The sequence below is a fragment of the Mesoplodon densirostris genome, chromosome 9, assembly GCF_025265405.1.
Source record: "Mesoplodon densirostris isolate mMesDen1 chromosome 9, mMesDen1 primary haplotype, whole genome shotgun sequence".
NCBI classification, from domain to species: Eukaryota; Metazoa; Chordata; class Mammalia; order Artiodactyla; family Ziphiidae; genus Mesoplodon; species Mesoplodon densirostris.
This window is the reverse complement of record NC_082669.1, coordinates 84,349,664-84,377,501: the sequence shown is the minus strand read 5'-3', so window position 1 is coordinate 84,377,501 and position 27,838 is coordinate 84,349,664. Positions and strand designations below refer to the sequence as shown.

The window sequence follows — 27,838 nt, the reverse complement described above, 5'->3', positions numbered from 1 at the left end:
AGTAGACTTTCCCATTCCTCTGAAACATATAAGGTATTTGAAGACCCACATATAGCCAAGTAGAGGGAGACCACTTAGCCTCAGATTTAATGAAGCAGTCCATGGTCCCCTGCTAGCCCTGTGTGTTGTAATAGGTACTGTGATTATTGAGGTTTGGTTAGATCGACAGATCAGGAGACAACTGCCATTGAAAAGATAGTCTGTTACACTCACAGATCCCAAGAGATAGAGTACAGTTCTCCTCATGGTGGGGTCCATTGCGAGGCAGGGAGAGAGGGAGACTGAGCAAGTGCTTTCATAGGGGCTTCTTCAAGGAGGAGCTGGCAAGGCAGGATAAGTAGGTTTTGGCTAGTTTGAATAGTTTCAGCAGCCTCTGTCCCTAGTTGTCTGGCGTCTGGACCTTGCAGTGATCCGGGCAGGTGTAGGTGGAGTGGCCTGGAATGAGAGAGCTCAATAAAGGGGTGGTTGGGAGTGTGGGCTCCAGATTGGTTGGTTTGTATTTGAAAATGAAAACTGTGGGCCCTGAAGAAGGACTTCTCGCAAGGGCGGGTGGAAGGTGGCCAAGGCAAGGTGACTCAGGCATATTATCAGTTTGTCCAGACCAAGGTGTGTCCAGCATAAGCATGTAGAACAGATGTTAAAGCATCAAGTTTACAGAAGCTAGAAGCATGTTTAATACACTGTGGCTGATCCACTGGGTAACTTTTATGAGGTTTACAATCTGTTCTTCATTCCCAACAGGAATGAGGATAGTAGTAAGTGGCCTAATTCTCTGAACTGTGATCCCAGGGTTCTTAACCTGTTTTAAGCCATTGAGCCCTGAGCCCTCATTCAGCAAAGAAAGTAGTTCAGACATTCAGACTGAGCCTGACCCCTACAGAGAACCTCCCTCTGCAACCCCACCCCTCCCTTGTTTTAAGGAACCATGCATGCTATGCAGGTGCATCTCCTCACTGTTTGGGGAATATAATGCTCGTTTCTAAACTTGGAAGGTAGTTAGTGACTAACCCTGAAGCTTCAAAGATGAAGGCCTGGATTTGAATCCAGCTCTGCCATTTAGAATCTGCAAGACCTTGAACAGGTTACTTCACTTTTCCGTGCTTCTTGTCACTTTTTACAGTCTGTCATTATCTGGTTTACATATTTATTCCTTGTGTTCTGTAAGAAGCTCCACAAAGGCTGAGATCTTGCTTCTTTTATGCATTGTTGGGTCTGTGACTCTAGCACAGACAGTACAAGGCAGATGGTTGGTGCTGAGAAAATACAGTAGTTCCCCTTATCCTCGGTTTCACTTTCTGTAGTTTCAGTTACCCACGGTCAACAGTGTTCCAAAAATATAAAATGGAAAATTCCAGAAATCAACAATTTGTAAGTTTTATATTGTGTGCAGTTCTGAGAAGCGTGATGAAATCTCCCACTGTCAGGCCCAGGATGTGAATCATCCCTTTGTCCACTGTATCCAAGGTGTAGATGCTACCCGCCCATTATTATAGAAAAAAAACATTAGTATATATAGGGTTTGGTACTTTCTAAGGTTTCAGGCATCCAGTGGGGTTCTTGGAAAATATCCCCCTCAGATAAGGGGTGGGGGATCTACTGTATTTGCAACTGGATGAAGGATGCGTGAATTCACTAGCTGCTTTTCCAGGCAGGTGGCCATGCTTCACCTGCTCTGCTGACCTGGGAGCCCTTATCCAGAAAGCATGTTTACAGCCACTCCTTGAGTCAGTAAAGACTCATTCCTATCTTGTATGTTCATTATGTCAGCATTTACAGAAAACCTGTAACATAATGGTAATCAATGTTCATTAAGATGCCAGAAATTATTAAAAATCAAATTAAGCTGAAATTCATTATACTGCACTTAAGAAGATAAGGCACATTTGAGAAAAATTTCCATCAAAATAGGAAAGGCCTTCAGAACTTAGGGTTAACCTTCAGCTTTTAGAAAAGCCTCCCAGGAAGACTCATTTTGAATGTGTTCTAGATAGATGCTGTTTAAAAAAAAGTTTTTTTTAAATTATGGACAGTTAAAAACATACAGAAGTAGAAAGCACAGTATAATTAATCCCCAGTTACCAACACAGCCTCCACTTCTCACTTAACCCCCATGCATCGTGATTGTTTATTAAACCATTCAGCATGTATCTGTAAAAGGTAAGGATTCTTAAAAAAAAGTAATACTATTGTCATATCTAAAATAATAAACAATAATTTATTTTATGATGTCAATATTTTTTATTTTATTTATTTTTTTATACAGCAAGTTCTTATTAGTTATCTATTTTATACATATTAGTGTATATATGTCAATCCCAATCTCCCAATTCGTTCCACCACCCCCTTCCCCCCGCTTTCCCCCCTTGGTGTCCATATATTTGTTCTCAACATCTGTGTCTCTATTTCTGCCTTGCAAACCGGTTCATCTGTACCATTTTTCTAGATTCCACGTATATGCATTAATATACGATATTTGTTTTTCTCTTTCTGACTTACTTCACTCTGTATGACAGTCTCTAGGTCCATCCACGTCTCTACAAATGACCCATTTTGTTCCTTTTTATGGCTGAGTAATATTCCATTGTATATATATACCACATCTTCTTTATCCATTCATCTGTCAATGGGCATTTAGGCTGCTTCCATGACCTGGCTATTGTAAATATTTTCAAATATCCAATATCGCCAGTCTTCTCATAAATGGCTCTTTGTGGTTGGTTCATTTAAATCAGGATCCAAACCAAGATCCTGACATTGCCTTGGACAATCTCTTAAATCTCTTTTAATTTATAACAGTTTTCCTTCCTTCTTTTTGTTCCACTTGCGAGCTTTTTAAATTGAAGAAACCAGATCATTTGTTCTGTAAAATTTCTTATATTCTTGATTTTGTTGATTGCATCTGCATGGTGGCATTTAACAAGTTTAAATCTGTTCCCTGTATTTCCTATAAACTGATAGAGCTGGAGGCTTGATTAGATTCAGGTTTGACTTTTTGGTTAAATTAACCTCAAAGGTGTCTCTGAGTACTTCTGATTGCATCATATTGGGGACATTATTATATCCGTTGACTCTTTTTATAATACTAAGATTGATCAGAGCATCTGGTATTTTATGTCAAACTTATCTCTCCATTCTAAAAGTCCCCATCAGCCTTTCACTTAATGCAGTAGTTCTCAGCCCTTACTACCCATTAGAATACCTGTGGAGCCTTTATCCACTTTTGATGCCCAGGCCCCACTTCCAAGAATTGATTCAGGGTGGATCTGGGCTCAGTAATTTTTTTAAGAGTCCTGGTTGATTCTGATGTACAGACAGGACTGAGAGCCACTGACTTGATAATTTTGGCAGTCATTGAGGCTCTTTGCCAAGAGAGCCATTATTTCAGAAAAGATGATCAAATAGTGACATTCTGTCATGCTTTCTGTACTTATTAGCAGACATTCTTCCATTAAAAACTTTCATTAAGTCTTTGGTTCTTTTCTTTAGTTTGTATAGGAAAGATTGGATAAACATTGGATTCTTATCAGTTTTCTGAATAATGAGTTGAATATCCAACATCCTCCAAAGCTGGTTAATGAGTTTTGTTGAACTATTATTGTGAATTCATAGATTTTAGCATATTGGATGTTTTAAACTGTTGCATTTATTATTATTATTATGACTATTATTTTCATGCTCAAATTGTTTAACTTTAGCCAATGGAAGTCCTTTGAAGTTAGCTCCTGTGATGTTTTTGGACAACATCAGTAGTATTTGATTGCTCCCTTGCTTTTACATATGATGTGTTTTAGGCTTATGTTGTACATTGAATAATTTAGTTGTCCTGTACAATTCCTGTCCTGAACTACTGTATCTAATAGTTCCGCTACCTGTATACTGTTTAGTGACATTCTATTTAGTAGCTATGACATGATTACAAAACAGAATGGCAGATATTTATAGTAATAGTAAATTTCAACAGGTGGTAAATGGTAATTAGGAAAAAACATAATGATTATGTAAATAAAATCCTTAATTTTTTATTATGAGCCCTGCAGAGCATGGTGCATAAATCCTTCGTCACCAGTTTGTATTTTTTTCCCCCCAGTTAATGTCCATCAGCGTGTTGGCAGTTTCCGCTTGGATGAGGGATTACCTAAATAATGTTCTGACTTTAACTGCAGAAACAAGGTAGGCTTTATAATTAATGATTGATTTCTTTCATCAGGGTTTCCTCAGACACTAGTTTCTAAGTAACATTGCCCTAGGCTGTTTAGATGGTAGTGCTCATCCACAATCGTTTGGAAAGTTTTTCCTGCCCATGGCAACACTTGCATTTTCCAGCATCTCATTAAGGTGTGCCACTGGTTCTAGAGGACACTTCTGGTCATGGTAATACCACTCGCCTGTCCTTCTGACGGTGTGCCAGCCGTGTCATATTTGTGTATAAAGGACGACACAGCTACTTTTCCTTAAGAAAATGATCGCCAACTTCTTCTTGCCTTCATATTCCTGAGCTAATGAAAACCAAACCCCAAATGTCATTTTCTTACCCAGTTTCAAGGATTGGCCCACTAACATCTCAAGGGGCAAATTACTTAACTTCTCTGAGCCTCAGTTTCTTCATCTCTGAATGGGGATTGTATTATATACCACTCTGAATTTTCCTAAGGATTAACTGAGATACATTTCTATAAAGTCCTTAACACAATGGAGCTTAGTAAGCACTTTGTAGCGGTCATTTTTTGGTATCTTAATTATTACTCGTACTGTTATGGCTCTAGTTAATAATTTTTTCATAGTCTTAGCAGAAAGCATCTTCCTCCCTTCCTTTTAATTCAGACCAATTTCCCTTCCATAGCAGTATTTCACATATTTGGGAAAAGTCATTTGTTGGGGGGAAAGTGCACACTGCATATGGAATCCCAGACCAAAGAAGAGTAGGGAGAGTCTTCTCAGTTAAGAAATGGTGAAAAGGGTTTCCCTGGTGGTGCGGTGGTTAAGAATCCTCCTGCCAGTGCAGGGGCATGGGTTCGAGCCCTGGTCCAGGAAGATCCCACATGCCACAGAGCAACTAAGTCTGTGCGCCGCAACTACTGATGCCTGCACGCCTAGAGCCCGTGCTCCGCAACAAGAGAAGCCACCAAAATGAGAAGCCCGTGCACCACAATGAAGGGTAGTCCCTGCTCGCCACTAGAGAAAGCCCGTGCACAACAACAAAGACCCAATGCAGCCAAAAATAAATAAATAAATAAATAAATAAATAAATAAATGTATAAACAAAAAAAGAAATAGTGAAAAGTCTCATGTGGTTTCCTCAGGTTAAGGCTTCAGAGCTAATATTAGATCGACTTTTTACTGACGACCCCTATCTTATATTTTAAATGAGCTGAGGTAGGAAGGCTACCACTTGTATAAAAAACTAAACCAAACAAGACAAAAAATAAAACAAGCAAGCAAATTGGTGATTGTTCAGTGATTTTGAAATAGAAATCCAGTCATCAGCTTTGAGGTGTGATTATTTAAAGGATTATTAACACAAGTCAGTTGTGTCTTGTACTATGTCTTGGGTGCATTTTGGTTATATTTTATTTACAATATGACATTATTGTTCTTCTTTCAGGGTAGAGGAGGCTGTCATCTTGACTTATTTTCCTGTGGTTCATCCGGTCATGATTGCTGTTTGCTGTTTCCTGATCATCGTGGGGATGTTAGGATACTGTGGAACAGTAAAAAGAAATCTCTTGCTTCTTGCATGGGTACGGTGTTTATATCTATTCTTTATTGTGGTTAAAAAGACCAACCAGTAATGTATTATTGGTTCATCAGTGCACAAGATTACATGCTTAGGGAACTGTGATAGCGGTTCCCTAATCTGTGGTCATTGTTCAACATCCTGTGAGAAGGGAAGCGTTCTTTCCATGAGAGACGGTTTCAGTACAAGTATTTGCTGTACTCAGAAGATGAGGTGCGGAAATATGTACACTATTTAATTACTTCACTCAGGCCATGTGTTGACATTTTCATTTGAAAGTACGAATTCTTTCTAGTGTCACGGACCTTATTACCACTCCAACAGGCCCCTCGGGACTAGAACTGAGACGTCATAATGGAACTCTGTTTCTTTCTCTCTTTTCTTAAACCCATGTGGAAATTCAGGTGGTGAGGTAGCAAACAGACATCATAATCCCGGCACTGCCTCTACATAGGTTAGTGGATATGAGTCTCAGTTTGTATAGTTTTAGTGTTTTGTTTTTTAAAAAATTCTGGAACAGTTGGACTAAATTACTTCTTAAATTCCCTTCAGCACTCAAACTCTATGATTCCAAAATCTATGATTATGCCTTTAATTCAAAAATTAGCAAACCCTCTTTTAACATTAAAAACTTGAGTCAATTAAAAATACAGTTTACATATAGATTTTTTTAAAATTAATTAATTTATTTTATTTATGGCTGTGTTGGGTCTTCGTTTCTGTGTGAGGGCTTTCTCTAGTTGTGGCAAGCGGGGGCCACTCTTCATTGCGTGCACGGGCCTCTCACTATCATGGCCTCTCTTGTTGCGGAGCACAGGCTCCAGACACGCAGGCTCAGTAATTATGGCTCACAGGCCCAGTTGCTCCGTGGCATGTGGGATCTTCCCAGACCAGGGCTTGAACCCGTGTCCCCTGCATTGGCAGGCAGATTCTCAACCACTGCGCCACCAGGAAAGCCCTATATATAGATTTTTGAAGCTCATTGAGTGCATAAAATATTATATGTTAATGGCCCCAGGGGGTTGAGGCTGCTAACATGTAATTGCAGACATATCAGATTCCTAAAAAGTAATTCATTGAGTATATTCCTTTGTTTGCAGTAGTTCTCAATGGTATCTGCGCACTCATTTCTTGTAGGGAACTTAAAAAAAGGTTTTTTTATGGTGTGCTGATAAGCTGGATATCTGAGCAGAGAAAAAGCCCTGATCTGTAAAATTTGAAGATTTCTGTGATGTAAATACTCCCAGCATGGTCGATTTCAGGCTACCAACTTGCTGTTACTGAATGCAGAGCTGGGGAGAGATGAGCACAGATTGGCTCTCAGGAGACAGCTCCCGCACGCCAGGGCTTGACTAGCTCCCGTCTCAAGCCCATTAAAACAGACTCTTAGTGTGAAGCTGAACTAAAGCTTTGCATTTCACAGGAACAACCTGTGTTAATGTATCACTTGGCTTTGTGGAGGATAACTCTTCAGGTCCATGATTGGAAAACAGAAAACGCTGCAGAAAACAAACCACCCTCAGAGAAAGGGGACATGCCCGTTGCCTTACTTCTGTTCACTTTGGTATACAATGCTTTTGACTGTATTTTATTTATGATATGTCGTTAGTTTTCTTCTCTCAGGGGAGAGGAGGTGGAAGGGTTTGGAACCTATGTTGCAATTCAAGAAACTTGGACAATAATTTAAACAAACTAAAGGACTTACTTTATATGAAACTTACAGTTTAAAGGATGGATAGGTATTGAAACTCAAAAAAAAATCTCAGAATCCTTTTTTTTTACATCTTTATTGGAGTGTAATTGCTTAACAACGGTGTGTTAGTTTCTGCTTACAACAAAGTGAATCAGTTATACATATACATATGTTCCCATATCCCCTCCCTTACAATGATATCCTATGTATAAAACCAATTTAAACATGGCTGCTGTTCTTCCTCCTCCCAGCTGGTATGATTCTGGATGGTCCCTGGACTGTGGAGGTGGGGTGGGGTAGGATTTCAGGAACTTCAAAGACTTTTAGGAACATATTTTGAAAACTATTTACACATTCCATTAGATTGCTTGAATGCAAGTGAAACAATTTGACAAATAACTAGGTAATTTGGGCTCTCCTTGGGGCAGGATGAGTCATAGAGACTTGTGCATGGGAGCTAGTTTGTGATGTTAGAAAGAACCTTATGATGCAAAGGTGACATGGAGGACTGAGGTTCTAAGGGCCAGAAACTTGTTCATTCATTCATTCTTCAAACATTTATGGAGAATATAGGCACTATTAGCCTTTGCCATCAGACCAGTGTATACACAGTGGATAGACAATTTCACTACTGTCTGACAAGACCTCTAACAAGGTTTACTCTGAGTACTGAGGCTAGAGAAGAGCTCCAAGCACAGTCCCAAGGGGTCAGCCTCTCCTCCAGGAGGATGACTGGCATAGATTGATACTGCTTTATCCCATCCCGCCCCTTTTGGTGGATGTACTCTTTTCCACAAAGTAGCTTTTGGTGCATCGCTGTTCCATGTGTCCCTGGCTGCCGTCAGCTCTTGGTTGTTCCTTCCCGTTGACTATCTGTGGCAGTTTGTTCCCCATTCCCATCGGGCTGCCTGTCTCCTCCTAGCAAGTTCCTAGATGTCACTCTGTCTAAACCCAGCACAGCCTTTCCTTTGCTTGAAGAATGATTTGCGGTCTCAGCTCCCAATTACCTGTTGCTCGTAACAGATCTGCAACTGATCTGCTTCTCAGGCAGTTTTTTCTCTGCCTTTCTTTCCATAGCCTCCTTCTCTAAACAGTTGTCAAGTCCGGTAGGTTTAGTTCTACAATCTCGGGATCCCGTCCCTTCTTTTCTTATTTGGAATGCCCACGTTCAGGCTCTCCTGACTTTTTTTTTTTTCCCTTAATTTATTTTACTTATTTTTAAATTTTTGGCTACGTTGAGTCTTCGTTGCTGCGCGTGGGCTTTCTCTAGTTGCCGTGAGCGGGGGCTACTCTTCATTGCGGTGCGCAAGGTTCTCATCGTGGTGGCTTCTCTTGTTGCAGAGCACGGGCTCTAGGCGCACGGGCTTCAGCAGTTATGGCTCGCGGGCTCCAGAGCGCAGGCTCAGTAGTTGTTACACATGGGCTTAGTTGCTCTGTGACATGTGGGATCTCCCTGGACCAGGGATTGAACCCGTGTCCCCGGCACTGGCAGGCAGATTCATTCAATATGAATGAAATTCATAAGTTTCATTGTGTCACCAGGGAGGTCCCTCTCCTGACTTCTTGCTGAAACAGTGCAGAGCCCTGTAACTAAACTTCCTGCCTCTGTTGTCTCCTAATTTACCCCAAACCAGTGCTGCCGGTTAATACAATGCAACAGTGTACACATTACTCCTCTGTTCTGAAACCTTAAAAGACTTCTGGTTGGGTAATGAAGTGTTTACAGACACTTCAATCTTGCATCAAGCTCTTCTGCAATCAAAGCTTCATCTGCCATTTTTAGCTTTCTTACCCACTTCATTTTCTGACTGTTCTTTCCTGCTCTTATTCCTGCTGTCCCTTAGCTGAGAATTTCTTCTTAATGCTTTTGTTTCAGTACTACCAGCCCATTACAATTTGCCTGAAATGCTACCTCCTGAAATTGTAATAATGACAAAGATGATGATGATAATCAAAGTAGTTAACATTTCTCATGTGTTTACAAACTGTAACGCTTTCAGACTCGTAGAGGTTTAAATGAAATTTTTATATGAAGGGCTTTACCTTAATTAATCAATTTCAAGATAGATACTATTATTATTCCCATAATATAGATGAGGAAAGGAAACACACGTTGGCTCAGTGATTTGCCTGTTTGCATAGCTAGTAAATGGAGTATATGGTATTCAGATCATCACAGTCTAGTTCGAACAACATGTTTGCAACAGCTTCACTATTTTACTCTGTAATTGCTGCCTTTTCTTAAATGCTTAAGTATCCTAGTATTATTTAATGATTAATACTTAGTATATCTTAAGGATTAGGTATCTCACATTGTATAAAACATTTTCCCTATGATCTTTCATTTTAAACTCAACAGCAATCATCTAAGATAGATGATTACAACTGAGGTTCAGAGAGATTCACTAATATGTCCAAGGTCACTCAGCACTAGCAGGTGAAGCGTTGATTCAGACCTCTGTGTTTCTGACTGCCAAGCCCATTCTCATTGGGCCTTTACTGATGCCTCCAACAGACATGTCTCAACTTTTGAAGTCCAGTGCATTTCTCCTATTATAAATTTCCCTTTTTTTTATAACCAGCCCAAACTGCCAGACTACAAACAACTTGATAATATGAACCATTCATCTTGCCTATTGCTTTAATAACTTTTTATGAAATCGGGTAATAGACAGGAAATTAAACAGTGTGAGTAGAAGTGGCCAGCACATCAGATAGGGAGGATGGTGTCTGGAAGGCAGTGAAGAAGGTGAGATTTTAAGGGAGGAGCCTGGCTGTTACATAGGTTTTGACAACAGTGGCCTGTTAAAGGGGTGAGCACTAATGCAGGCTATGACAGGATGTTAGGTCTTTGGCAAATATTTGCAATGAAACTCACATGATTTCTTCCTTTGTGTCCTTTAGCTTTTTATCCTATTTTTTTTTAATTAGGAGGTTCCTTAATTTGGATGCAAATGTTTAAATAAGCCCAATGCATTCAATCCAACTTGTCCATTTCCTTGTACTCAAAATTGCGCTTCACTTTTAAGACCTGTAAACCAGATTAGAGAAGAAAGCTTTTTTTTTTTTTTTTTTTTTTTAAAGACCACCAGTATCTCTGAGAGCTGCCACAGCTCTTGAATGATTACTAAGAAAAGGTCTGGTAACTGGGCTATGGTGCTGTTTAAGCAAAAGTCAAAAAGCCATTATTCATCAGACTGATCAAGAAAAAGTGAGAGAGGCTCAAAACAGATCTTTATAACCGACCTGCCTTCCCATGCTCACCCCTCCAAATAAACAACTGCAGGCTAAGAGACCACCTGTAGGAAAACGTTTCTGGTGAATCTTGGTCATGAAGTTGACCCTTTTATTGAAATATAGATGCAGATTGCTAAAACACCCTAATTTAAGTTTCCTAAATAAACTACAGGACATCCAATTAAACTTGTATTTCAGATAGATGACAAATAATAGTTTGGTATAAGTTTGTCCCATGCGATATTTAGGATATACATCTAAAACATTATTTTTTATCTGAAACTCAGATTTAAATGAGCATCTTGTATTTTTATTTGCTGAATTTGGCAACCCTACCCTAACCAGATTTGTTCTTAATAAATATGAAACTGTCACAGAACAGAAACTTTTATATACATATAGGAGGATATTACAAGTAATTAAATTCTAATTATTTTGGGAAAACAAGCCAAAATGAATAGGAAGAGAAGCTTGAATGTGCCATGACTTTCAAAGTAATTTCGGTAACAGAAATTCCTTTTCTCTTTACAAGAGAAATTGAAGCTAAATGGAAATTGGTTTCAAGCTTTAGATGGGTACTTCCCAAGGCTTTTAGCTGTAGACTAAATGAAATTCATTTGTTATTGCAATTCTACCTTGCTATTAACAGAGGCATTAGGAAAGCAGTGCCAGCTCAGGGGGAATGTAAACAGATTGAACAGACATGTTTACGATATCGACAACAGCTGAATGTCACCGTCAGGAGATCGTCATTTGTCAGAGAGTGATGCTAATATATGCTCAGCTGCCAGCAAACCACAACTTGTCAGGCACTGGTCAGAAATTAAGTTGCCTGTGCCTTACATGTTTAAGATCAGTACCTTGTATTTAAAAGGGAAGGTTTTCTTTTTCTTTTTTTTTTCACTTTTATTATCCCAGAGAATTTGCTCATAGCTAGTGATTGTGTGGAAGCACTTTTAAAGCTTTCTTAAAATATCCAGTGGTTGAACCAGATTTGAAATGATTCTCTTAAGAGAAATCAAGTACGTTTTTAATGGTCTAGACTAAGACTTTGGGGACTGAGTGGAAGGCAGCTGAATTCAGCAGACTTTGCTGAGATAGAATTTTTGCACATGATAATAATGTTTGTATTACTTGACATGAGGAAATGGGGTATTATTCAATATTTATGCGTTTTTCATCTAATAGAAACATATCCCTTCAATATATGCGTTTTACTTTGACATGTTAACTAGAATTCTTTTAGAGCAATAGCTTTAAAATTTAGTTGTTAAACTCACAAAAATTTCAAGTAGAGGAAACTGAAGATGATGTAGGCATTTCTGCATCCAGAGGCTCAGCTTGCACATCTTGGTTTTGTGTGTGCACAAAGCTCAGGACAGAGTTCCATTAACCTTTCTGTTTCTTAAGTGATGTTGGTTTGACTGTCTCTAATTATACCTCAGAAAAGCACATAAGCAGATGTCTCTGAAAGGAAATGTCATGATATTCATGCCCTTAGTGGTGGGTCTTTGTGACAGGATCTTGAGTATTCTTTGGACTTTTTGCTTACTTTAGGGTTTGAAGTATGAATATCTCAAGGTTTTGTATTTCTGACTTTGGTATAATTTATGTATACTCTGTCATGGTAAGCATTTTAAGCTTTGTTATATATATATTTTAAGCTTTGGTTAAATATAAGCCATATAAATCTATACCCATTGATTTGGTGAATATCCCTAGTCTGTTCAGAGTTCAGTGACAGATATTTCTCTGGCAGCACGTTCTCTGAAAGGGTGATTCTGCTGTGGATGCTGGTTACAGGTTCAGCAAATGCTACCTTGAGGTTAATTCAGCAACTGTGTAGAGTTTTTGCTTCCACATCTGAGTCCAACATCTATTGACTTCCTTTGGCCAAGGTAAAACAGTAGCTATTCATTCAAAATCATATCGGTGTCTAGATGACTCAGGAAACAGAGTTAAATCAATAGACAAGCAAATGACACATGTAAAAGACGAGAGAATTAAGTTGCTTAAGCTATAATGAGGAAAGTAGCTTTCAGAAAACCTGTATAGAAAAATGATGTTGAATATTTACTTAATATGCAATATCTGATGAACTTGATGACTAAATAATAGCTTATGAATTAAAGGTTTTTTCATGAAATTTCATAAGTTAAAAACACCTACTTTTTCAGAATTGTGATCCATATATTTCCCCCTTTATTCGTAGAAGGGATTTTTTTTTTTTTTTTTTTTTTTTGGCCTCGCTGCATGGCATGTGGGATCTTAGTTCCCTGACCAGGAATTGAACCTGTGCCCCCTGCAGTGGAAGCATGGAGTCTTAGCCACTGGACCAACAGGGAAGTCCCCATTTCCCCCTTTATTCAGATAAAGGGTTATTACAGGCTCCAATTATGTGCTCAGATTAAGATGAATCTTCTCAGCTCACATGACAGAAACACTAATTTAAATTTTATTTAAAATATATAAACACTGTAGTTGTATCACTTAGTATTCCTCTTAAGCACTACATTTGAATTATTCGGAAATAAGTGATTATCCCTGAACTTTCTTTAGTTTTAAAACTTTAAAATTTGGAAACTACAAATTTCCGCAGTATGGTTACAACTATGAAGACATTTTAGAAACATCTTTAAGAAAGTTGAAATGTTATTAGATGATACGTGACAATGTAAGAATTGTTGCTAGTTAAGTAAAAATATGAATCTTTTCAGTGCCTCTTCTAGGAAACAAGCATTTAAAATATTATAAATTTTCAGGTTCTGTGCAGGGTTTACACAGCCGAGTTGAAGACACGGACTGATAACTTTTAACAAGACTTGGAGAAGTTTGCCTTTTGTAATTAAAATATTTTAATTCTAAAAGTTCTCTTTTGTGTTATTAAAGTACTTTATAAGAACTGTAAGGAACAATAGATAGCCTTGTTCTACCAAGAGCATTTAATAAAGAGACATGAGGAATCATTTGAACTGAGATCTGAGGGGGAGGGCAGAATTTGGGTGGCTGGTGAATCATGGGCAGAGGTGGGAGAAGGGCCTTTGCAGGGGAAGCAAGGGACTTGGAGGAATTGAAAGGCTAGTGGAGGGAGCAGTTGTGAAAAGACTCAGAACCTCATGGAGTGCTTGGCAAAGGGCATGTGTAGGTCACTGGATAGACATGTGCCAGGCTTACAAGGCTGAGACTTGGCTGTGTGACCTAGGGCCAAATTATGGAGATGTCTTGAATATATCTTGTGCACATACTCTGCAGTGTGAAGTTTTGCGAGCTGCAGAGTGATGTGATATGTTCTTTTGCTACATAACCCAGGAAGCAGTGTCTGTTCTTGCTTTCTTCTGGGTCTTTTTCTCATTTACCTGGGAGAAGATAGCTACCTGGTCCTGCCACTCTGGGCTAAGGGGGCTTCACATTTAAAGAACCCTTTTTAATGATGGAAGAGAGAATGGAAGACGTATTTTATTCTAACAATGTGCCTTTACTGATGAAGGAATAAAGGTTTTCAGATGGGGCAGTCTAGCTAATGCTTTAGAATTTTTTTCCCAGATGTACATTGTAAACACAATTTTATTAATCTGGATGTGTTTAATTCAGGTTTAATAGCAAAATTATAGTTAGTAAGCTAAAGTAGGCACCAGGAAACTGGGTGTGGGGCTAGGATGCCCTTAGGGAGACCAGCCAGCCAAGGCGTCTTGTGGAATGGTTAGAACAGTAGTTCTTTGGAATGCTGCCACAATTTCCCAGACTCAGGGGAAAAAAACGTTCCATAAACAATTGACTAGTAGCAGAGGATTGTTGTAGAACTGCTTAACTTGTTTGAGAACAAACTTTTGAAGCATGTTAGAAGCACTTACCTACAGATAATGGATATGCTCCTTTCAAATCATCATTAATCTGTTTATAAAAGCAGGTCTTTAAGGATCTCTACTTTTCAATATTCTTATAGCTAAAATATTTGTTGTAACAAGCATGCATTTCTTTAAAATTGGTCTGTAATTCATGCTATTTAATTCAAATAGTTCCTTCTACCAATTAGACTGAATTACTGATGTTTGGGCAACTTTGGTGACAATGTAGTGATTTTATCATTATTCACATATGGTTTCCTTTCCCTGAACATTAAGCATGACTGTGGATCAGCTTGTGTTCTTCTACTTTATTATTTTAGAAAAGAAAATACATATTTTTGGTTCAGGAAGAAAATGTTTTTGCTGGAATAGATTTATCAAGAAGAAAAAAAAAATAAACCTCTTCACTTATAATAAATATTTGTATTCGTGGATTTTTAAAATTTAATGGAAACATTTCCCTTTAATACTCTTTTAACAAATAGGTTTGAGGTTTTTCTGGAGAATGTACAAAGGTAAGTTAAAATGTATATCTTGTCTGAAAATAAGGGTAAAACAAAGAAAGTGATTTAGAAGATACTTTCACAAATATAGTTATAGAATGATTCAAAAGTTATTGCAGATATTAAAGTATGAATTCCCTTTCTACCTAATAAAATCCTTTAAAATTTCCAATTTCCTAATCTGTTGTCTTGTAAATGATGTTGTCCTAAAGATGCCGGTGGTAATGAACTCATGCTCCTCTTGTGTTTGTGAGGTATCTGGCCGCGTTTGCGTCTGAGAGGCATGAGTTGGATCAGAATTGAGTCTGGTGTTCTTTGTGTTGCTTAGGATACTTCCTCTGTACTTTCCTGCCGAGGTTCTGGTGATGGGGACTCCTGTCTTGCATTCTGAGGAATAGCCCAGTAATACATAGAGACAACCTCTTCCGAGACCAGAAACACCCCGTAAATCTTTTGCAATGGGGCCGAGCATGCAGACTTTAGCTGACCTGGCTTACAAAGCAACAGAAGCTATATACATGGTGACCTGTCTAGCGTGTCCAGTTGCTTTATTGCCTTACCCTTAATGTGTTACCTGTCACGATATACATCACTGACCCCGAGAACCCGTAGCCCCTGGCTAAGTCCCTCCGATTTTGGCATAATACGTTTCTCTGTCTCAGAGTTTGAACAGCATGTGAAGCAAACTTAATCTGAACTTCACCAACATCTTTGATAGAGAAACTAGCTCAACAAATTACCAGTGTAAATACAATGGGAAAGGGGAATAAATTAAGATACATTATTACAAAGATTCTTCTATGTATTTATTCAAATGTAAGCATGAACAAAGGACCACAGCATACCGATACTTTCTTACTTTAGCTCACCTTTCTGCATGGGCTCAGGAATGCCAAGACTTTGTTTCTTCAAAAACTGGTTTATAGTTCTAGCTTTTTCTAAATTAGACTGAACTCATCTCATTTATAATTCTTAAAAGAAAGGAAATTTAATGCTGCCTTTTCTTGGAAAATTTTGTAAAGACACACAGAACATGGTGAATAATTGGCCTTCAGAAAGTACCAAGCCTGTGTCTGCTATGACATCGTTTTGAGACTTGGCTGAAACAGAGGCTTTGTGTGGATGTGTGTTCTAAGCACAAGTGCTCTTGGACTGTTAGTAGTTTAGTCCCAGTGGATTCTTAACAGAATGTCAGCCGTTCCATTATCTTGTACAAATATTTGGCACTGGAATTCTCTTATTTACTAACTTTAAGTAATATAATATTTTTAAACCTCCAATCACTGGGAAAGGAAAAATAAACAACTGACATAGAGATACTTAGCACTGAAAGCTTGCAGAGTTTAGCATTTGACAGGGTAGAGACTGGAGTTTATCATTTATCATTTAGTGAATGCAGGCCTTTCATCAAACTTTTTGTTTATTAAACGAGTTGGTTATGTAGCATGTAGGTAGGAGTCAAAAGGCACCGTGTTTTTAAAATATTCAAATGTCCAGTAAAGTATGTTATATTTTGAAATAGTTTTTATTTGTGGAGAGGTGAGTCTCAGGTTGTATTAATGTTCCAAGATAAGCAAATCTGACTTTTGTGGTTTTAAATTATGTTGAATTTTACTTATGAAAAAAACAATCTGAGGTTTTAGTTATGAATTAAGAGACTAGCAGATTAAAATAACTTTTACAGTGTTTATACTTTTTACTTCTCACCCAGTGAAATATATTCTCACTGAGGAGGTTCTGTGATATGTGGTTTATTATCTGCTTTGCTTGCACAGAGAAACTTATGTATATAAGTGTTTCATGGAAGACATTACAGTTTTGTTTTAATGTAAAAATTCTTTTCCAGTTGGCATTAATACAGGAAAACATTTTGGAGAATAACTGTTTTGTCTATTTATCGTAGGTTGGATATAGGATTTTTTGTTTCCTTTAGAGAGTACATATCGCAGAGTCCTCTATCCATAAAACTGTATATGATGAGGATAAGTTTTATATCAATAGAACATAGTTCCTATTAAAAAGCTCTTAGTAATTGATAGTATCTTTTCCTATATTTCTCAACTGCTTATAAAGTTTAATATTCTCAATAAATTGATTGGCTTTGTTAGGGCAGATTGCTTTCTTCTTTTCATTAGATTGATAGAAGTTAGAAAGGAAAAATTTTAAATAAATCTATTTTCCCCAAAGTGAAAATTATTTGAAATATTTTGTACAAAACAAATATTACTTTCTTTGAAATTTTATTAAATCAATTATTAACATAAGTATTACATAAGTAATACTTATTTCATTTATTAGTGTTTTTATGAAAGTTCAATTTAATGAACTGTTAAGCACTCATTGGCTATATGACATTATATTTCATTATAAAAATTGTAAAATATGAATAAGAACAAAAGTTAATTTTACTATTAACTTTAAAAGAAGCTGATCTGACTGACTTAATGTAAGCTCAAAACATAAAAAGAGATGGAATTATTGAGATAAAGTGTCAAGGAATTGGTATAGTAGTCACAGCAACATTTGTGCCTTTAATTAGGCATTATTTGGAGAAGGGAAAAAGGAATTTTTTTGTCAACCTTAAAATTTTGATATTACTGGTAGTCTTTTTTTTTTTTTCCCTACTGGAAAAGGTCAGAGATGGGAATGTAGGTGTTTTAATTCAAAGACAAGAAAGGTTTTGTAAATACCCGTGTGAACATGTACTTGTGTGCATTTGTGTTCAGTAGTGCGGGGGTCTATAGATGGTGGATCATGAGGTATTGCTAACACCACGGCCAGCATCCGTGATATAATATGTACTATGTGCCAACCACTATTGTATGTGCTTTATGTGTATTGGATCATCATATTCTCCAAACTATCCTATAAGGTTGCCACGATTGTTATCTCCACTTTATAAATGAGGACATGGAGACACAGAAAGGTTAAGTGATTTGCCCAACTACGAAGTGGTAGAGCTGGGATCTGAATCCAGGATGCTTGGATCCAGGAACTGTGCTCTGAAAAACTTAGTGTTCTGTTGCCTCTCAATGTACCTAGCTCCATTTTCTCTTTTCAAAAATACAGCTAATGATATTTTTGTAATATGTTTTGGGGAATAACTTATGCAATGTATATATATACCTTTGACATAATAAATGCACATACATACATTTGCACATACACATACATACCTATAAGAATACTTGATGTTTTACATACTTTTTATATACTTTTAATTTTGTATACTCACAATACTTGATTATATATACAAACATGTGTGTTTCTTGAGCAAATAAACTAAATCCAAGCCTCCCTCCTTGAACGAAATTGCCCATAACATAGAGTTCTACACTTCAAAATTTTGTGACTGGAGTGAATTCTCCAAGTTGGAAAATAATCCAGCTCACATTGATTTGAGCAGACTGCATGTGTGGTTTTATGAGCAATATTGCAGGAGACATTCAAATTTCCAAATAGGGTCTAGTGAAAGAGACCTTTGGGGTGGGGGTGGGTTGGGTCTGTAAATCACATTTAAGTATAAACTTTTTGTATTTTGTTACGGAATCCCTATTTTCAGCTAGTGAAGGTACATTTAGGAAAAGGATGACAGCACCTGAGTATAAGTTTCCAATTGCCACCCCCCCCCCTTTACTCCCAATAACCATGAAGTGTAATTGGGCTATTTATAATTCTCAGCCTTTTTGAATAACGTTTTCTGTGTAAAACATATAAAATCCTCCAGCTACCAGCGTCTCTCTCTTGATTGTCGAGTCTTTGGGGCAGGGCTATTGTTTGTTTTAATTTTATTTTTACTTTTATCAGAGTGCTTCATACACAAAATGTAGAATAAATTTAATTCCAAAATACTTCTTATGAAAAATAGTAGTCCTCCACCTTTATCATTTTCCACTGCTAAGAAAGAGGCAACTGCTTTCAATTTTTGTTTTCTGCAGATTCCCTTGGAATTTACTTCCATATCTCTAAATCACATATTTATCTAACTCTTTTCATTCTTTCAGTTTTAAGCCCTATCCATTGACGTCTGTGCAAGGTGAGGAACTGGTATCTTTTCCTGCCCTCAGTGCGGCACCACCCCCCCAGCCCCACCCCATGCATACTTCCTCTCTCAGCTCGACACAGATACGTTATCATTTTGCTTAGAACAGTGTTTACATGCTCATGACTATGTAAATGTTATCCACAGATGGGCCAGGTAAATTACCAGGTTTACTTTTTTCTTTCTGGAATAATACTTCGGGTTTTTTTTTTTTTTTTTTTTTTTGGAATTCGTAACTCTCCTTGTTTTCTATGTTTTTCTGTCTAAATCAACTCTAAACTTCCCCTGGTGTACGTTTTCTCTTCATATATTCAAATATTTGGGGTATTCTATCGATGATTTCTTTTTTTTTTTAAGAAATCTCTCAGCACGTTCTAGACCCACTCCAGTCTAGACTGCTGAAGCTGCTGCCTTCTTGCGATATCCCCTTTACTACCATTCTGAGATTTCCTTTGCCTCCCTTTTGTTTTAGATCCCTTGTTTCCTGGAATCCAAGTCATTGTCCTACTCTGTTTAGTCTCTCATTTGAGGTAGCATATCTTCCAGTAGTTTCCTGAAAAACATACATAGGAAATACATTTTTTAAAAAGGCTGCATGCCTAAAAATGGCTTTAAATACCCTTACAGGTTAATTCCTTTTTTTTAAATTTTAATTTTATTGGAGTACAGTTATTTACAATGTTGTGTTTGTTTCAGGTGTACAGCAAAGTGATTCAGTTCTACATATACATATATTCATTCTTTTTCAGATTCTTTTCTCATACAGGTTATCACAGAATATTGAGTAGAGTTCCCTGTGCTATACAGTAAGTCCTTGTTGGTTATCTATCTTATATATAAGTAGTGTGTGTATATTTTTTTTCTTTTTTGAATTTTATTAATTTTATTTTTTATACAGCAGGTTCTTATTAGTTATCTATTTTATACATATTAGTGTATATATGTGTATGTTAATCTCAACCTCCTGATTTATCCCTTCACCCCACGTTTCCCCTTTGGTAGCCATAAGCTTGTTTTCGATATCTGCAAGTCTGTTTCTGTTTTCTAAATAAGTTCATTTGTATCTTTTTTTAAAAATTAGATTCCACATAGGAGTGATATCATACATAATGTCTTTGTCTGACTTAACTTCACTTAGTAAGATAATCTCCAGGTCCATCCATGTTCATTCTAATGGCTATAGAATTATAGGTTGGAAATCATTTTTTTTCCTCAGAATTTTGAAGACATCCTCCTCTTGCCTCTAGCTTCCAATATTTTATTGAGAAATCCAATGCTCTTTTGGTTTTGAAACTTTGCGGAAAAGGTATTTAAATTTGGACTCCAATTCTGTTTCCTGTTATCCTCGACTATACCTAGTGTCCCCAGTCCTGAGACTCTGTTTTACTGTTTCCACAGAATAACCCCCTAACTTCTTTACTGGTAGGGGTGGGTAGTACCCAGCTACATAGTGTAGGGGAGGGGACCTGAGGGCTCTAACTTCTTCCTAAACAAGTTTTCAACAAATCTTCCTCTTTTTAGCCCTACTTTCATCCATTTCCGCAAGTATCCAGGGCTTCCAGCTCCTAAGCATTTGGAGCGACTCTGTATGTGAATCAGGTTGTTCCCTACTTTCTCCACTACTGATTAAGCATTCAGCTTTTGGGGGACTGCTGAGAAATTTGCTACTCAACTGTTTGTTTTGTACCTTCCCAAATATACTTGCTGTTGTCTTCTTTCCCTTTTCCTTTATCTCTGGGTTTATGTCTTTGAAAATATCCCTTTATTGTTTTAGCGAAGCTTCAACAGGGAGAAGGGATAAGGGCGTGTGCTTAATTTACTTTCTTTAGTGGGAGATCCTGGGGAGTGGGGGAGGTGTCAGGGAAGCAGCTCATTTTTATAAATGAATGTTTCTTTCAGAAAAGACCTCCTGGAGATTTTATTCTTTCGTCTGTACACATATAATGAGATGAAATAATCTTTAATACGGGAAATGAATCCCCCTTATTTCTACTGGAGGATTCATTGACTTACAAGTCACCAAGGGTTAAGTAGGAAGGTGGGATTTCATGCCTTTACCTTCCTCCTCAAACACATCCAGGAGACAAAGGGACTAGTTAAACTACGCCATTCTTGCCATTCTGTGGCCAACGCTTTATTTAAAATAACAGACGAATTGATTTCAGTATTTTCAAAAAAGAATTTGGTTTCCCACCCTCCACGCCCTTCCTGCCCTCATTTCCTAATAAAGATCTTTTGAAAAATACCAGCTATTTTCTCACTGGACAGAGATTTTACTAAAGATTTTACCAAATAACTTGTGGGTTTAGAAGACTCTTTAGAGTGAGTGACACTAACAGTCTTTAGGAGGAAATGAACAGTTTTACTTGCTGTCATCCTCCAGTCATAGTTACATCCGTTCAAGAAATAGTCACTGAGTACATGTTCTATGCCAGGCAGTATGTTAAGTATTTAAAACATAATATCTCTTGTACTCATGGAGTTTATATTCTAATAGATACTACGATAGGGTTAATAGTGGCTACCCTTTAGGTAATGCTTCCTGTGGGACAGCACTCTACCTGGTTGAATCCTTAGTGCAACGCTGCAAGGCCATTTTAACACTCTCACTTGACAGATGAGGAAATTGAGGCTTAGTGGTTTGCCCAAGGTCATCCAACTGGCATGTGAAGGAGCCAGAATCTGAAGCCAGGTCTATTTTATTTCAAAGCTCATGTTCTTCCATTTGTATAGTTGAAAAAAGTCAACAAAGCAATTTCACCTATAGTGTTTTATCTAATCTTCTGTTATCTAAATCAGTGAGGACACTCATTTTTGAACTGAAAGGTAATTATTCTCAGCTTGAGAGATTTGGTGAAAAAAAATCACTGATTAATTGCATCATTTTGAGGGTATATCTTATCAGTTTGCCTTACTTGATGCAGTTTTTGCATGAACATATGTTTAGGGATAAAACTTATTCATAGAACACAAATTTTAGTCTAATTACAGTAGAAGAACTTAGCTATTTTAAGAAAGTCTGTATCAAATAATTTTTAAAGCAAATAAAACAGTTTGTTAATGCAAATAATTGCATTCTAAGTCCCTTGTATAAACACACTTTCTCAGGCTTTATTTATTTAAAATGTTCAGTTGATAGTAGCTCAGGAAAGATGGGGAGAGTCTGCATAGTGTTCCTTTTCTTTAACTATGTAAATTGTCTTATATGTTTAAAGGCACACTGAACTATCATACTATAATCCTCCAGAAAGACACACAGTAAAACAGAGAGACAATATAGTACAGAAATGTGTAAGCAAAGTCAAGGGGAGTCAAATGTTAACAAGAAACTCAGAGCTCAAATTAGTCAGAGAAATACAAGGAAACCTGAAATTGGTTTTTTCAGTTGGTAAACTGATCATTATTTCCACTGACATTTATTAAATACCTGCTGTGTGACAGGTCCTGCTTTGGCACTGGGAATAAAATAATGTTTACGAACAAGATCCCTGCCAGCCAGAACCGATGGTCTGGCAGGTTAGTGAGAGCAGTGAATTGTGGGTGAGGCAGCTGACTGGTTTAAAAGCTGAAGCCTCTGAAGCTTGATATACAGGAGACAGAGATACCCTGACACACAAGGGGAAGGAGAAGGGTAAAATGGTAAAGAACAAGAGGTGAGATACTGGAAAACAATGATGAAGAAGAAACTGCATTTACGCCTACATTTTCTTTTTCTTTTTTTTCTTTTATTTATTTATTTATTTATTTTTGCGGTACGCGGGCCTCTCACTGTTGTGGCCTCTCCCGTTGCAGAGCACAGGCTCCGGACGCGCAGGCTCAGCGGCCATGGCTCACGGGCCCAGCCGCTCCGCGGCATGTGGGATCTTCCTGGACCCGGGCACGAACCTGTGTCCCCTGCATCGGCAGGTGGACCCTCAACCACTGTGCCACCAGGGAAGCCCTACGCCTACATTTTCTTTTTCAGATCTGTGTGTCTTGTATTAAGGATAGATTTTTTTTTAATTTTTTTATTTTTTGCTTTATAACAAATTTAATCAGTTATACATATACATATGTTCCCATATCCCCTCCCTTTTGCGTCTCCCTCCCACCCTCCCTATCCCACCCCTCCAGGCGGTCACAAAGCACCGAGCTGATCTCCCTGTGCTATGCGGCTGCTTCCCACTAGCTATCTACCTTACGTTTGGTAGTGTATATATGTCCATGCCGCTCTTTCACTTTGTCACAGCTTACCCTTCCCCCTCCCCATATCTTCAAGTCCATTCTCTAGTAGGTCTGTGTCTTTATTCCTGTCTAAGGATAGATTTGACAATTAAAGTTTTCCTTGGACTTAGACTGGATGTAGGAGGCTAATACAATGACAACAAAGCAAAGACAGCTGACCAGGAAGCTGCAGCACCATCTGTAAAAAAATATTTTATCTGAATTACATTTTAGATTTAATTTGCTCCAAGAAAATTTTCTAATGTTGATGAAACTTGTATTTTCCATATCAAGGTCAAATAAATCTGTGCCCCGAGTATAAGTGGAATAAAGGCAGAGGAATTGTTTTATATGGCAGAACTTGTATCAAGTAAGACCATCAAATCTCTGAAAGATGCATTTCCCCAGTTGAAATAGTGTCCAACTCAGATGGATCTTACCCCTTATCTCCCATGATTGGTAATCTCAGTTTTGAGTTTGTAATGAGAAATTGCTTTAGATATATATGCTTTACATATACATCCCTGGAGATACTTAAGTTATGGTTTTGCTAGTCCATTGTAAAGCTCACTCTAGGAAGTCAAGGTGACATCATGCCTGTAGTTATTATACTGTTGTTTGGATCCACTAGCCTGGAGAGCCACTCAGGTATTGCATGTATTGTGTACATCAGGGCACTTACCCTGTCCTGGGGGCCTTTCTGCGGTGTAGCACAGGCATTGTAAGCCAGTCAGTAACTCCAATAGGCAAGAAGTGAGAGAGATGACTGAAATGGGATTTAAAAGGATTCAAAGTCAATCCAGAAATCTGCATGGTTATCCCCAAGGCAAAGTCAGGGTATGTCCTACGTTTTTCTACTAGTAGCACACATAATTCTCAACCATGTCCATGTTTCATGTTTAGAGACATCTTGCCTTTTCAGGCTGTTTTGGTTTTCATTGTAATCAGAAGTCAATTTTAAAAAGAATTTAGGTTGGAGACCTGAGAAAGCAAAAGTATCCCATAGTGTAACTTTTTTTTCTGGAGTCTCACTCTTTCCTAGGGTCTTAACAAAGATAAGAACATTTATCTAGCATATAGTTATTGAACATTTTGGACTTTTTGTAACGTAAGTTGCAGATATAGTATTGTTCATGTCTAGACATCTCTTAAGTATTAAGGTGAATTTGGAGAAAGACTGACTTGGAGTACTGTGTTCACGAAATTTCTTCTAATTATTTTAAGGCTAAAATCTTCAAAGTAAGGCAATACTTGGAAACAAGATCTGAGTAGACTGAAGCTGACCAGGAGTACTACATATGCTGAAAGTAAAAGGGCTTGTAAAATGGGATCAGCTCGGTGTTTTGTGACCACCTAGAGGGGTGGCATAGGGATATTCACTTTGCTATAAAGCAGAAACTAACACACCATTGTAAAGCAATTATACTCCAATAAAGATGTTAAAAAGAGAAGTAGTTCACAGAAAACTTTTCGAAAATATACTTGGAAAAATATACATTCGTTCATGTAACTATGCATTTAGATTAAATAATAAAAGGATTATAAAAATAAAAGAAAATATTACTTTATCTTTTGTATCAAATTATAATTTTAAGCATGTTTTTGTCTAAGAGATTTTATAGCCATATATTCTTTATTTTTTATATGAAGGAAGCATATTAAAACTAATAACAGTAATTTATGTTTTTAAATCAGAAGGGATATATCATGGAAGTAGTAGAAAATCAGCTCAAATTTCTGTCTCTTTTATTTTTCCCTCCCCTTCTTTGGCAAAAATTATGAGCAAAGAAACAACATTCAAGTCTTGATGGCTCACAATCCTAAATCAGTCCATTTTTTCCCATTTCCCTGCTACCATCCTAATTCAGCAATCTTTTATTTAGTTGCACTGATCACACCCTTGCTTTCCTACAGGTGATTTTCCACAAAACAGCCAGAGTTATGTTTTCATAATGTACCTCACACCATGTCACTTGCTAATGAATTTCACGTAGAATACACTTAGAATAAAATCCAAAAGCCTTTCTCTGGCCCATGAAGATCTGGCTCTTTGTACCTCTCAGTGTCATGTGCTTCACCCCCTGTCCCCATCCCACCCGCTTCTGCATTTCCATTACCACTGAGTTCTTAAATTAACTAGCTCACCCGATAGGTGGCCTTGGTCTTGATCTTTCCTCTTCCTGGATTGCTTTGCCACAAATCTTATCAGCTTTGCCTTCTCTTGACGCTATTGAGTCATCTTAAAGGTCACCTTCATAAGGAAGCCTTTCCTGATCACCCAGTCCAAGGCAGCTCCCAGTCTCTTTCCATTGTATCACTCTGTATTTTTTTTAAACTTTTATTTTTTAAATTTTTTATTGAAATATAGTTGATTTACAATGCTGTGTTAGTTTCAGGTGTACAGCAAAGTGATTCAGTTATACATATATATGTATATATAGCTATCCTTTTTCAGATTCTTTTCCCTAATAGGTTATTACAAAATATTGAGTAGAGTTCCCTGTACTATATAGTAGGTCCTTGATTATCTATTTTATATATAGTAGTGTGTATATTTTAACCCCAAACTCCTAATTTATCCCTCCCTCTCTTTCCCCTTTGATAACCACGTTTGTTTAATATGTCTCTAAGTCTAGTTCTGTTTTGCAAATAAGTTCATTTGTATCATTTTTTTTTTAGAATCCACATATAAGCGTATGATATTTGTCTTTAGACAAATACTTCACTTCTGACTTAGTTCACTTAGTATGATAATCTCTAGGTCCACCCATGTTGCTGCAAATGTAATTATTTCATTCTTTTTTTGTGGCTAATATTCCATTGTATGTATATATCACATTTCTTTATCCATTTATCTGTCGATGGAAGTTTAGGTTACTTCCATGTCTTGGATATTGTAAATAGTACTGCTATGAACATTGGGGTGCATGTACCTTTTCAAACTATGGTTTTCTCCGGATATGTGCCCAGGAATGGGATTGCAGGATCATATGGCAACTCTATTTTTAGTTTCTGAAGGAAGCTCCATACTGTTCTCCATAGTAGATGCACGAATTTACATTCCCACAACAGCGTAGGAGGGTTCCTTTTTCTCCACACCTCATTCTGGTTTGTTTTCACATATTCTTATCTATTCATATATTATGTAAAAAAAATTTATTGAGCACCTACTTTGTGACAAGGAACACAGTAAATTTCTGCCCTTGATAGAGCTGTCATTCCAGTGAAGAGGAATAATCAATAATCATCACTACCCGATCCTCCCACCCTGACTGGCACCATAAATGGAGTGGAGGATTCATGACAGCAGTGGAGTTGTTTTAATTCTGCTGAAATTGGTGGACTTTCAGAGAGCCTATTCTTTCTCACCCTTTTACTGTTTACTTCTGTAAAGTGACCTCCACAACTGGAGAAGTGGCAAGGAAGAGCACAAAGAACATGGCTGCAGTGGTCACTTTAGGGCTCTAAAATTTATTTTATTATGCACATTCTTGAGCAAGTCATATTGTATACTTTTCACATTAATTTCTTCATTTGTAAAATGAGGTAGTCTTATCCATTGAGTGAATTAATTATGAAAGCACTTGATAAATGGAGCACTATCCAAATGACCCACTTAGGTGAGTATTGAATGTTGTCTGCCGATGTCTCAAAATTTGCTGAAATTTTTCCCATCTGCTCCCAAGGGAGGGAGCTTCTTGAATATGTGCCTCCGTTTTCTTGTCCTTTGAATAAACAACACTGAATAATATTTAGCTTGTCTCTGATGACCATATTTTACTTTGATTCTATCCTAACAGCATTCATTTTCTGTTCTTCTACAGTATTTTGGAAGTTTACTTGTCATTTTCTGCATAGAACTGGCTTGTGGTGTTTGGACATATGAGCAGGAAATTATGGTGAGTTCAAAATGGAATATAACAACAATCTGAAACAATATTCATTCAACCTTTTTTTTTTTTTTTTTTTTTTTCTTTTTGCGGTACGTGGGCCTCTCACTGTTGTGGCCTCTCCCGTTGCGGAGCACAGGCTCCGGATGCGCAGGCCCAGCGGCCATGGCTCACGGGCCCAGCCGCTCCGCGGCATATGGGATCCTCCCAGACCGGGGCACGAACCCGTATCCCCTGCATCGGCAGGCGGACTCTCAACCACTGCGCCACCAGGGAGGCCCTCATTCAACCTTTTAAATCAGATACTCTGGAGTTGTTAGGCACATGATTATTAATTTGAATGTTCATGCTCTCTGGTAACAATGAATATTCCCAATACTTCTGAAATGTAGCATTTTCTTTTCTGTGTCTAAAGCATAGTTCCAAAGCATAATTTGTAATTTTTCATTTCCTCTATTCCTATATATATCTTTAATTCCACAGATTGCTTAAACATGGATATAATAGACTAAAAATAATATATGTTCTAAAATAATGTTACCATCTTCTGAGTGTATAATAGGAAATATTCACATTTGCAACAGGACTTGAGAAAAGTTGAAAATCTACATGAAAACCTTACAAAATGCTGACTGCAGCTGTACACTGATGGCTAGGAAACATGTACCTTCTGTTTGCAGCAAGCCGAACC

General features: G+C 37.6%; 1 protein-coding gene across 2 annotated transcripts in view; it reads left to right on the top strand.

Annotated features, from left to right (window-relative positions):
* The window catches only part of TSPAN12 (tetraspanin 12), a 65,288-nt gene that overhangs the window by 9,477 nt on the left and 27,973 nt on the right, over positions 1-27,838 (top strand). For both annotated transcript variants that reach the window (XM_060107916.1, XM_060107915.1), the window contains 3 exons: positions 4,088-4,170; positions 5,603-5,738; positions 27,082-27,156. In XM_060107916.1, the coding sequence (XP_059963899.1) occupies positions 4,088-4,170; positions 5,603-5,738; positions 27,082-27,156 (294 nt within the window). The remainder of the gene's footprint in view (positions 1-4,087; positions 4,171-5,602; positions 5,739-27,081; positions 27,157-27,838) is intronic.